The 13,878-nt window shown below is 36.2% G+C and overlaps 1 protein-coding gene across 6 annotated transcripts in view; it reads right to left on the bottom strand.

Annotated features, from left to right (window-relative positions):
- Positions 1–13,878, bottom strand: part of DOCK4 (dedicator of cytokinesis 4) — a 475,353-nt gene that overhangs the window by 103,283 nt on the left and 358,192 nt on the right. For all 6 annotated transcript variants that reach the window (XM_050782626.1, XM_050782628.1, XM_050782623.1 and 3 more), the window contains exon 26: positions 7,893–7,991. In XM_050782626.1, the coding sequence (XP_050638583.1) occupies positions 7,893–7,991 (99 nt within the window). The remainder of the gene's footprint in view (positions 1–7,892; positions 7,992–13,878) is intronic.

Genomic DNA, 13,878 nt, shown 5'->3' with positions numbered 1-13,878 from the left:
ATAAAAATGGGAACAGACATGGGGGACTGCAAAAGAAGGGAGGGAGGGAGAAAGAAAAGGGCTGAAAAACTACCTATTGGGTACTATGTTCACTATTTGGGTGATGGACTCAACTGAGGCCCAAACCTCAGCATCATGCAAAGTATTCATTAACAAACCTGCACATGTACCACCTGAATCTAAAATTTTTTTTTAATCTAATTTTTTTTTTAAAAAGAGAAAGCCACAAGACAAAAATTAGTCTTGTGAAACAGAATTGGCAAGACACAGAGAGACAAATCCTGAGTTCATGAAACATGAGTTAAGACATCCATAAAACAAAGCATCATGAGGCTGCTACACAGAGTAGGACATTTTTTTCTTACTTCAAGAACAATGAACAGGACAGACCCTCAGACTATAGTCAAATGTCATTAAAAAAATTTGCCACAAATTTCAAACCAGTAATATCCTTGATGTGAGGTTTGAATTCAATTAAAGGGTGTTAATAATCATTATCACATTGAAATTTACATTCTTAAAATGGAATCTTTAAGCATCTTATGCAAAATAACTCCCAAATGATTTTCAATCTTTTAGAGCTATATAACCATTTTTCTGTAATCAATATATTCAAATAAAGATAAGTCAAAATAATTATATTGAAAATCTTTTGAAGCAGGCAGAAATATTAAGACCATGCATTCCTTCAACAAAGATTTAATGTTCCAGGTTCTGTGCTTAGGACACCAAGACATGGTCTCGACTCTCAACGGCCCATAGTCATCAAAAACACAAGGAAGTGGCAAATAATGACAGTGCATTATTGCGTGCTATCAGAGAGGGAGGATTGTATCCTGGGAAGGCTTCATTGAGAAGGTGATACCTGAGCGGGATTTGTAGGGTGAGCTGAATCAGAAAAGGGATTAACAGGGGTACACATTAGGCAATGGAAGTGAGGTGGGGGTAGAATAGGCATTACAGATAGAAAAAAAAATGATTCATAGGAATTAAAAATTATATATTTGGTTTTTAAGGAATATAACAGTATTTGAAGTGGCTGGAGTGACTGAAAGGTGTTCAGAAGGGGGTGGAGGATAATGTGGTTGGAAGGTAAACTGAGGATAGAAACAACATGATAAGGAGATTGGACTTTGTCCTGTAAGGAATGGGAAGTACTCAGAGTTTTAAAGCCAGATTGGGGCTTTAATCAATATATATGATCAGATATAATTTTTGAAAGCTAGTGGGACAGTATATAGGAGACATTGCAGTTATAATCGTGCTGTACTTAACTTCCAGCTCATGTATAATCTTGTGCTTATAGCAAGATTCCCACAGTTCTATGAAAAGTCATAATCAACAAAGCACAGGAGTCTCACTGCTGTATATACATGAAATGCCAAGGATATGGACAAAACTGTAGCCTCCAGTACAAGGTGGGTGTATAATAAAGCATTACTGATGACAGAAGGAGGAAACAAATCTTAATCACTACTTGGTGTTGACTTTTGTTCATTTTAAAATAATATTATGTTCTAGAGAAGGAAAAAAACAATACAGAGTACCAGCCCTCGGGTCTTTGCTGCCACATACTTGTGTTCTGACACTGTGACTCATGCTCTCACACACAAGTAGGAACCTGAGGACCGAGGAGGAGAAGTGGCACACTGCTCAGGAAGCCAGAAGCTACTTCAGCAGTAACCCTGGAGGCATCCAGGCTCTTCAGGCAAGAATGGAGTTGAAAGACCATTAGTCTTAGCAGATACTTGAGAGCTACATACTTTTAAAATTCATTTTGGTTTACAGAACCACTGGAAAATGCTAAGACAAACCTTACCTTTCTTTGAATTGTTAAAAAGAAAGGAAAAAGCAACATCAGGAATAAAAAACAACATGAATATTCATTTGAAAATCTCTATATATAATTGGTCAAGTATCAATTAAAATATAAAATGTACACATCCTATGACCCAACAATTATACTTCTAGGAATTTATTCTACAGCAATATGGGTACAAGTCCATAGAAAGAGGTGTATCAAGATGTTTACTGCAAGACCCATTCTAATGGTAAAAATCAGAAATGATTAAATTATGTAGCATTCATATAACAAGATTCAGCAGAATAAGGTAGTGGGCTATATAATGAGATATTATCATGTAAAAAAAAGTATAGGTCAATATAAATAGTATGATTCCATTAAAAAATGTGTATGTGTGTACATATATATATGTACATATATAGTATACAAAATAGTCTACAAGGTTATACCTTTAGGTGTTAACAGCAGCTACCTCTGGGGATTAGGATACATTGGGGGTTGAGAGGAGGGTAACTACACTTTATTACTTTTTAAAACAGTAGCGTTATATGGAATTTTTGGTGTCTAATTTCAATATCACTTATAATTTTCCATTAAATATCACCCGATTAACTGTACTTTACCTGCTATTTACTTTCTAACCTAAATATACATACAAAACCCCAAATAACTCTCCTTCTATTAATCTGGCCTTTCTTAGACATCTCCATTCTATGACTAGAACTGCCTTATTATCTTTAAAGAGCTGACAATTGAAATTTTATATAATTCGATAGGAAAGATTTTGTTTTAAGAAAGTTTATTAAAGTTTAGGGAAAAGCTGAGTTTAGCTGCCTGAGCAAAGAGCTCAGGATGTTAATAGAATTCCTAGTTCTCCCAATTACTTAACAATAATAGCATCAGTCAATCTCACGGCGGGGGAGGCAGGGAGAGGATGAAATGTGGGGTAAGCACGACATCTGGCTCATGGCTGTGGGATGGGGCTGAGGAGGTGTTCTGTAACTGTTAGCCAGTATCACTGCAGTTTACATAATGCTTATTTATAAGAATGATTTAGATGGCCTTAATAACAGGCTTTTATTAGTCTTGATATCCCTAATGTCTAACCAAGATGCTCAATAAATGTTTGTTGAATCAACAATTGGTATCTGCAATAAAATAATGGGGGCCTACTTCACGGGGTCCTTTTGAGGATTAAACTGAGTTAATATTAATTAACTGCTTAGAACAGTGCCTGATACATACTAAATTGCATATAAAATGCCTTCTGCTTAGAGGTCTTCACTTCCTTTACTACAATATCAAAACCCAAAATTACTCTAAAATTTTTTGCTCTTATAATCCATTTGGCAGCAAAACCTGACCAGAATGATTTATAGTCTTTATTTATCACATATGGAGTGAACATTTTGTATCACTCTAGATTTTATTGGAGGTGCTATATATGTACCATATTATCTTTATGAAATCATAAAAATTCTGATTTCTGAAGTAAAATTGGCACTAAGGACTTTGTATAAGGGTCTAGGGACAAGTGTTATTATCTTTGAAAATATTACAATGTAGGGTTCAGGAACATAACTAGAAATATTTGGTTTCAAAGAAAATTGAGCACAGGAAACATTTATTAATATCTTTTATAAGGTGATATATGAACTTTTAAAATGCAGATTAAAACAAGATGACTAGGGAGGCTGAGGTAGGCAGATCACAAGGTCAGGAGATCGAGACCATCCTGGCCAATATGGTGAAACCTCATCTCTACTAAAATACAAAAAATTAGCCAGGCATGGTGATGCATGCCTGTAGTCCTAGCTACTTGAGAAGCTGAGGCAGAGGAATTGCTTGAACCTGGGTGACGGAGGTTGTAGTGAGTCGAGATTGCACCACTGCACTCCAGCCTGGGCAACAGAGCAAGACTCATTCTCAAAAACAAAACAGAACAAAACAAAAAAACAAAAAAAAACCCAAGATGACTAATCAGCCTTTAGTAAGTTAAATATATGTCCTCTAGCCTGCATTTACTCCAGTTATTTCTTCCATTCCTACACTGGAAAAGTGTAAGAATCTTATTCCCAGTCAAGGATAATTCTGTTCCTTCCTGCTGCCTTCTCAGAGACCTCGCCCTGAAAGTTAGTACCTCTTTCTTAGATTTTCAGCTTCTCCCTCTCCACCAGCTCTAATCATGAATATATTTACACATGCTTAAGTCTCCTCCATCATAAGTATTCATCAAAACAAAGTCTACACATCCAAACTTATCCCTCTTCTTCTTGAAACACTGCATACAATCCACTGTATCATTTTCTATTTTTTTTTTCTATTCTTCAATCCATGACAAGTTGGCTTTCACCCTCATCAGTGAAACTGCCCATCAGGTTCACCAACAATATTTAGGGAACCTTTCATGACGGTACTTGACCTCCTTGCAGGAGCAGGCGCTGTTTATCACGCCTCCCTCCTTAGGCTTAGGATTCTATGTAGGTCCTTTGGCCAAACTCTACACTCTCCTTGGATGTTCACATTTACTCCCATGATGTCAGTTATTATTCATTGACTGATAGTTTCCGGATCTACATCCCACAACCCATCTCTCTCTCTCTTGAACTTCAGACACGACTTACTAAACAACTCCATCTAAATGTCCCTCGGGTGGCCAAACTCAGGCTGAAACGGAATTTACCTTCGCTCCCAAACCCGTACACCTAACTCCTCCTGGGATCCTCATGCAGTGAATGGCACCACACCAACATCCAGCCAACTGTCAAAAGGCCTAGGAGTCATTTACAACTCCTCCCTCTCCTTCACCTTTTTAATAGTATCAGTCATCGAGTCCTGCCAATTCAACTTCCTAAATGTCCCTAGAATCTATCTCCACAATCACCTCTATTTCAAGCCACAGTCATTTCTAGCTTAGGTTACTACTTCAAATCTTTTACAGAGTTCTGCCTCTCATCTTGACCTCAGTGAATCCCCTTTCTTTCTTTTTTCTTTTTTTTTTTTTGAGACAGGGTCTCCTTCTATTGCCCAGGTTGGAGAGCAGTGGTGCAATCACAGCTCACTGCAGCCTCCACCTCCCTGGCTGAAGCGATACTCCCATCTCACCCTCTTGAGTAGCTGGGACTACAGGCGTGTGCCACCACACCCAGCTAGTTTTTAAAAACTTTTTAGAGTGACAGGGTCTTGCCATATTGCCTAGGCTGGTCTCAAACTCCTGAGCTCAAGTGATCCTCCTGCTTTGGCCTCCCAAAGTGCTGGGATTACAGGCGTGAGGTACCATGTCTGGCCAAATGCATTTTCAAAAGTGCAACCAGACAGGTCTTTCTTCCCTCAAATGTGATCTTGTCTCTCCCTTCTTAAAACCCTCAAAAGCTTCAAAATGTCCTCAAAACAAAGTCTACACTCATTCATACAGCCTTAAACTCTATATTCTATCAAACAATCAACAACTATTTCTTGAATGCCCGCTATGTGCTAGGCATGGTCTGGAATCTGAGGATACAGCAGTGAGCCAGACAAAGCTTCAGACATCAAGGAGCTCATGGCCCAGTGGGAAATACACATAAATAAATAAACAAAAATATTCCAGATTCTAATAAGTGTTATGGAGGTTGGGTAGAGAGTGTGCTGTGTCAGTCGGGGCATTCAGGTGATATTTTAGTAGAGACCTTTGAACGTTCCAGCCAAATATACATCTAGCACACTCCTACTAACCTCAGTTCTCAGCTGAGACCTCCCTTGGGAAGTTTCCTGGTGCCTTGAGTCTGGGTTGGCAGCAACTCCCACATGCTCTACAGCACCGCGTGCTTACCCTGCACATTCACCACTCAGGGTGCTAATGCCCATTATTGGTCTGATTACTCCCCAACAGGGACAGGACATCTTTTGCCTGGTTACGTCCCTAGTACATGGTGCACAGTGCTTGCCATGCTTGAGTTGCTCAATATCCACTTCCTGAATGGCAGATTAATTAATATCATTAAATAATTCTCCTGGTCAGAAGGCCTCGCTATTTATTTATTTATTTATTTATTTATTTATTTTTTGAGACAGAGTCTCACTCTGTTTCCCAGGCTGGAGTGCACTGGTGTGATCTCGGCTCACTGCCACCTCCACCTCCTGGGTTCAAGCGATTCTCCCGCCTCAGCCTTCCAAACAGCTGGGACTACAGGCACGCGCCACCATGTCCAGCTAATTTTTGTATTTTTAGTGGAGATGGGATTTTGCTATGTTGGTCAAGCTGGTCTTGATCTCAGGCGATCTACCCGCCTTGGCCTCCCAAAGTGCTGGGATTACGGGCCTGAATCACGGTGCCCTGCCAGCCTCAATAATTTTGAAGAGGGGAATATAATTGTCCTTTGAAGAGGTGCATTGGCTGCCTGAAATGAGAAAAGTCTACATAAAACATTTTATTCATTATTTCCATTTGTTTTATTACTGCTAATATGAAAACCAAAGCATAAAACTCAACATCTGGATAATTAATCACGTCTTTCAGTTTATGCTTCTCTGCTGTTTTTTAATTCCCAGGCTCCATAAAAATATGTAGGCTTTTCCTACGGGAAATTTTCAAATATGAAGTCACAGAATTCTTAAGTAAAACCTAATGATTCTTTAACTGTGTTAAGAATACAACTTCTAATGAAAGTTAATAAATGCATAAATGCACAGTCATCTTCCTTTTGATGTTACAGATTTCTGTACTCAGAGTGGTTAAGTCCTAAGGCCTTTTATTCATTTTTAATTCTAAACTCAAAATTGAATGTAAGGCCAGGCATGGTGGCTCATGCCTGTAATCCGAGTACTTTGGGAGGCTGAGATGGGAGGATTTCTTTAGGCCAGGAGTTTGAGACCAGCCTGGGCAACATAGTGAGACTCCACCTCTACAAAAAAATTAAAAAATTAGCTAAGTGTGGTGGCATGTGCCTGTAGTCGCAGCTACTTGGGAAGCGGAGGCAGGAGGATTGTCTGAGCCCAGGGGTGAGCCATGATTGTACCACTGCACTCCAGCCTGAGTAACAGTAAAACCCATCTCAAAAAAAAAAAAAAAAAAGAAAAAAAAAAAAGAAAAAAGATTGAATATAAGAATGAAAAACATGATGCCATATGCCAAATGACTGACTGCTGAGGGATTACATCTGCCACAAATGATTCTTCGTGTTATATGACTCAGCTTGTCAACTTCTCTAAGGTAACAACCAGAAGATTTTTCTGAGATCATACAATATTTTCCAGTTAAAGTCAAAGACAAGCCACCCCTATGCACTATCTATATTAAAAAATCAATAATTTCTTCCCCTAAGGCACTGGGAAGGCTTCCAATCAAGCAAATGTCATAGCAGAACTGTACTTTTGGTCCTATAATTCTCCACCACCCAGCTTAAAAGCAACACTTCCAATATGATGGTTTCCATATTAAAGTTGTCTGGAAAACTGAAGAGATGGAAGAGAAATAAAAGTAAATAAGGAAGATGACGGATCATATCATTCCTCTAAGAATAAGCAAGCATTTCGTGAAACCAGTACATTTCCACAAATCTCAGTAAATACTGGATTTTTATAAACCTGGCATCCATATTTCCTATTTAATGTCAGCTTGTCAGGGTAGCACAGCATATTGATTAGACTATAGTTGATACAGAATATCAAATACAACTCTGTATCCCTAGTCAAAAAGTTGTAGTCAGAACTTCTCATTATGGTTTTAGTGAGATGAAATGAGCGAACCTATTTACATATTCTCCTTTATCTCCTATTAAGGCAATATTTCTAGGTTCGTGGAGTTAGTCTATTTGTTTTTATCTCTTCAGTTCTGTTATTCTGCTTCTAGTTTATTGAACTTTGATGACAGATACTTCACATCCTATATCCTTCTCTGAAATGAGAGTTAATAGCTTTGCCTGAGTAACAGAAATCTTTAAAAGCAAATATAGATGAGCAGATCTGTGGATGAGACTGAGAAAAAACTGCTTAGAACTTAATGGAAATAGGTAAAGCAATTGTCTAGGATTTATCTGAACAGTGATGAATAAAAACAAGAGAAACTAAAAAGATATGTTAAAGAAAATAATTTTAAAAAGTCACTTACCCTTAGTTCTTCCTTCGTATTGAAACTATCAAGAAGCTGTTGATAATGTCTATCAGTCATTTGTCGTAATAGGGACAGGAGACAAGCAACAAACTCCCCCTAAGTTAAAAAAAAAAAAAGCATATTTTTTTCTTTTAGTAAGGACATAAAAGAACATCAGTAACTTACACTGAACTGTCCTCAAAGAGAATACGTTAAAATGAAATCACTATGATCCAAACTTGCCCTGTGAAGTCTTCCTAATCTAAATTACCCAAAATGTCACAGCCAAAACTTCTCCCTATGATGATTACCATTTATTTACCTGGTATTCACAAATTTATAATTTTAGAGATGTTTTTTTTTTTTTTTTTTAACTTGGGTGGAAGCTTTTCACTTGGGAACTAACTTCACACATTTAAAGAAGGTAAGGCACTGAGGGTGATGATCATTTACTGAGCATTTAAAATGTCTGCACTAATTATATCATTTAAGTTTCATATCAGCACTATGAGGTAGGGGGTATAATACCTTTTTGAAGAAGGTAAAATGTAGTTTCTGATGTGCTTAATGACTTGCCCCAAGTCACTCAGCTAGAAAGTAGCAGAGCTGGAGTTATGCCCAATCTTTCTGCCTCCAAAGCCCTTCCTGTAGCTTCATGCTCCATTTTTGAATTCATATGACCTCCTCCAACTCATCAGAGAGTTGATCTGCTGACTCACAGGGTATAATGAAAGCCATACTTTGCATAATGTTCATTTCAATCTCCTTTTAAAAAATAGTGTTATTCAGATGTCTTGGAGGATTGAAAATAATTTTTTTAATTGGCCATTCTTTTTGTGCTTGGGCTCTATGTGATTTATAACCACAAATTCTAATTCTTAAAAATTAACAATAAAAAAGTAAACATAGCATCCATAGATTTGAAGACCTACATAAAATTGCTATCACTTGCATTTTTGAATGAACTTCTAATTTAAAATGCTTGCATTTCCAATGCAACCTTTTTTGCTCAGCAAAGAATTTATCTACTTTTAAACAGAGTAATAACATTTAAAACAAAACAAATACAATAGGAGAGGCAATTACTGGTAACTAACTGTATATTTACAGAAGTGCAATTTAATTGGGAACTGGTTTCTTAGATTTTACATGGAAATGACTACAGACTTTATAAGCAGAGACTAAAATCCCTGAGAAGTGGAAATTTTCAACAGAGGCAGCTGGGTCAGGAAAGTTCAATGTATCCTCGCCCACTGCCATGGGAGAACCAAGGAAGGTATAATACTTAAAGACCATGTCAGGGTAACCAGGTACTCAGGCTAGATCTTTGTTTGCAGATAATCATTTGCAACACACGGGTATGACAAATAATTGTCTGTTACATTTTTTAGGGTAAATATTCAAGAAACTAACCAGTGTGGAAAAAACACCCTTCAAGCTCAACATACACTTTGTTAATGAACATGGAAATCCTTGATATTTAACAAAAGAAATAAAAAGTTTAAAGGCAACATTATTTTTTGTGTATGTGTGTAAGGAAGTAACCCAACCCAACACTAGGAAAAGAATGATCTGGAAGGATTGAGAGAACAGTGCCTGGTGCTCACACACAGGACTGGGAATAACAGTGCCTTTTTTTTTTTTTTTTAAACCAGCCAGACTGGAAAAAGCTCACAATTAATAAGGCATCAGTTAGAGTACCAAAAAGAGTGTTTCCTTAGTACTGGGAAAAATTACTCCTAGAGTAATGCTGTTCTGGTCCTACCTCACAAATTTCAAAAGCAAGACCTAAAATGATCAAACAGTTTCCAATAAATTTAACCTCATTCTATACCAAAGCTCAAATATATTTTTTAGAAATTAAAAAAATCCACCTCTCGACAATGTAAAATTCACAATGTCTGGCATGCAATGAAAAATTGCCAGGTGGGTCAAGAAGAAGGAAAAAATGATGTAAATGAGGAGAAAAAGTAATATATCAATAGAAACAGATCCAGAAATGACACAGATAATAGAATTACCAGACAAGAACATTAACATAGTTATATTACTGTATTCTAATTATTCAGGACGCTAGAGGAAAGACTGAATATATTAATTTAGAGACATGGCAGACATAAAAAGAGCCCAAATTAAACTTCTAGAGATGAAGGCTACAATTTGTGAGATGAATATTCACTGAATGGATCGAGTGGCAGATTAGACACTGCAGAAGAAAAAATTATTGAACTTGAAAGGGAGAGCAGTAGAAATTCTCCAAAACAAAGCATAGACAGAAAAAACTGAAATAGACAGAAAAACAGAAAAAAGCATCAGCAAACTGTAGGACAACTTCAAGTAGTGGAATATCTATGTAACTGTAATCTCAAAGAGAAGGAAGAGACAGAAAAAATAATTGAAGAAATGAGAAGAAAACCTTTTCAAACTCTTTGAAAATTATAAACCTATATATCAAAGAATCTCTACAAACCCCAAGCACAAGAAACAAGAAGAAAATTACACCAAGGCACATCATAATCAAATTGCTTATAGCCAGTGGTAGAGAAAATCTTAAAACACTATTCAGAAAAAAAAGGGCACATGACATAGAGAAGAACAAAGACAAAGATGAGAAAAGATTTCTCTTGAAAGAATACAAACTGAAAGACGATGGAGCAACAGCTTCAGAGAACTAAAAGGAAAAAAAAAATAACCCAAAAACTATTAACCGAGAAAAATATCTTCCAAATATAAAATATAAAAATATCTTCCAAAAGCAAAGACAAAATAAAGACTTTTCAAACCTTCAAAAGCTTATTCACCACCCCTACTCCACATTGTACTGAAGGTTTTAGTTCAATAAAGCAAGAAAAGGCAATCAGGAATACAGCTTTGAAAGCTATGAAATTGATAAAGAGCTACTAGAACTAACTGAGTTTATTTACATTCCAGAATATAAGATCAATATACAAGAATCAATTTTACTTCTACACACTAAAAATGAACAATCTGAAATTGAAATTTAAAATATCATTAAAATATGAAATAATTACTGATATATACGACAAAAGATGTGTAAAATCTGCACACTGAAGGCTGCAAAACGCTGAGGGGTGGAGTTAAGACTTTAAAAAAATGAAGAGATTACATGTTAATATTAGGATTGGGTAATGCAATATCGTTAAGATGTCAATTCTGGCTGGGCGTGGTGGCTCACGCCTGTAATCCTTTGGGAGGCTGAGGCGGGTGAATCACCTGAAGTCAGGAGTTTGAGACCAACCTCGCCAACATGGTGAAACCCGAGCTCTACTAAAAATACAAAATTAGCTGGGCATAGTGGCGCATGCCTGTAATCCTAGCTACTCAGGAGGCTGAGGCAGGAGAATTGTTTGAACCCAGGAGGTGGAGGTTGCAGTGAGCCGAGATTGCACCACTGCATTCCAGCCTGGGTGACACGAGTGAAACTCCATCTCAAAAAAAAAAAAGTCAATTATCCCCAAATCGATATATAGATTCAATGCAATCCCACTAATTATCCTAGCATAGCTCTGGGGGTTAGAAATTGAAACGCTGATCTGACTTTCAAATCCATAAGGAAGTGAAAAGGATCTAAAATAGTCAAAACAACTTTGAAAAAGAAAAGTAAAGTCGGAAGACTTACACTTCCTGACTTTAAGATTTATTATAAAACATGAGAATCAAGAGAGTATGTTATTGGTGTCAAAACAGAAAAACAGGTAAATGGAACACAACAGCCAACCCTAGGAACAACTCAAATGTCTACCAAGAGGTGAATGAATGAACAAATTGCAGTATAGCCATACAATGGAATACTAGTCAGCAATAAGAAGGAATAAACTATTGATATACAAAAGAATAAGGATGAAACTCAAATATATTGTGTGTGAAGACAGAATTCCCTGACCCAACGCCCCCCGCAAAAAACTATGTATTATATGATTAATAATAATAACTATGTACTACATGATTCCATTCATATCAAATTCTAAAAAATGCAAAGTTATGTACGGTAACAGATAAGTTACTATAAAAAGCAGGTCAGTAGTTGCTTGGGGATGAGGTAGCATGGAGAAGCAAAAGAGAGGCAATCGAGAGGGGCACAAGGAAGCTTTTGAAAGTGATGAACATATTTGCTATCTTGATTGTGGTGATGGTTCATAGGAATATACATACGTCAAAACTAAAATTGTATATTTCAAACAGGAGTCATTTTTTTTATGTCAATTATACCTCAATAAAATAAAAAAGACATGTGACAACACTATGATTTATGGAATGGCACTATGTGTAAGTTACCATACTTTGACTATACTATTGAGTTCATTCCTTATTTGGGCTTTGTTGGGGAGACACAATCAACTTCACTTTAAAGAAAAGATAATTATCTCTTAAGGTTCAGAAATTTACCCCAGGTTCCACAGCTTGAGAATTGTGAGACTGGGGATGTGAACTCAGGTATCTCTGGTTCTAGAAGTCGGAACTCAGTGACTCATCTATTTCTGCTCAGACTATTTGATTGTATAGAGAAAATACACCTGATTTTTTTGGTTATAATTAAAATATTAGTAAGTATACTGGAATCCATCAGTTGATAACTAAGGTTCATACTTTTTTACCTTTCTCTTAATACGCCTTGACTTAAAAATGCAAATCTAGTTAGCAGAAACCCATTCATCTCTTTTCCATCTCTTAGGTTTTCCATATCATATTCACATTGTCTCCAATACAGCTACTAGATTAATTTTCCTAAGACATTTACTTCAACACACAATCCTGTGAATAGTGAAATATGCTAAAGTGGGAAAAATGACACATTATTTGTTGTAAATTTAGTAATAAGAAATAGTATGCAATAACGAATAGACTTTCATCTTAAGTCTTTACAGTCAGTATACATAGGGGAACAACCTGTTTGAATCCAGATTTATGATTTTATTTGTCATATCTGACTTAGGCCCATTTCAATAACTTATAATCATGACATATAATCCCTGAGGCACTTGGGATGATTATTGTCAATCCCAACATCTACTCTACAATGTCATTTATTCACTTATGCTGTTTAGGAACTCCAACCACATTCAACTCTGTTAGGAGGCCTACATGTCCAATTACTAATGTATATTTTATCCATAATGTAATTTTTTTGCTCTATTTTTTAAATTTAAATTTTAATTAATTTTTTAATTTTTTTATTTCCATAGGTTTTTGGGGGACAGGCGGTATTTGGTTACATGACTAAGTTTTTTAGTGGTGACGTCCAATTACTAATGTATATTTTATCCATAATGTAATTTTCTTTGTTTTTAAGATATTTTAAGAATGTATCGATATGAAAATCCTAGATCCATAATTTGTTAAAAAGAAATAAAAAGCCATCAGTGGCCAAGATGTACTTAGCTGCAGTGTAATACTTTCTTATATATAAATCACCTTGAAAACTCTGTAGTCCTCAGTGGCCATTTTATGTATAGATTGAGTATAATGAGAATTTCTATAAATGATTTTGTATAGCACGGGTATTGGAGGGCTACAACTGTCTTCATGAAAGCTATTATACACATACATTATTTTTTCCACATATTTCTTATAGAATTAACGCAGACCCATTTCCATACCCCAATCACAAACCGACAACACATGAAATTTTTAGATGAACACATCAGAGTAGCTGTCTTAGACCTGGCCTATGCCCAGAAGAATCACTTGCTCCATAAATGGTACTTAACAGAGTTATGAACAAGTAAGCATTTATAATTGTAAGGAACTCTGGAGCTCCATCAGTTGAAAATGCAAGGCAAGTGGTCATTTGTACTGCTTTATAAAATCTGCTTCTACCTATAATTAGACTGTTGAAAGGAATTTATCACAATGGTGCTTTTTTTTTTTTTTTTCTCGCTAGAGAAAGCATTTTAAAGTTCAAAAAACAGTTGGTGGGAAAACAAAAAGTACAATCCTTTTAAATTGTAAAAATAAGGCCTCTGTTATCTGGAACTATGATACA

Source organism: Macaca thibetana, chromosome 3 (assembly GCF_024542745.1).
Source record: "Macaca thibetana thibetana isolate TM-01 chromosome 3, ASM2454274v1, whole genome shotgun sequence".
Taxonomy (NCBI): domain Eukaryota; kingdom Metazoa; phylum Chordata; class Mammalia; order Primates; family Cercopithecidae; genus Macaca; species Macaca thibetana.
The sequence above is the reverse complement of the archived record's forward strand: the minus strand, read 5'-3'. Positions and strand labels throughout refer to the sequence as shown.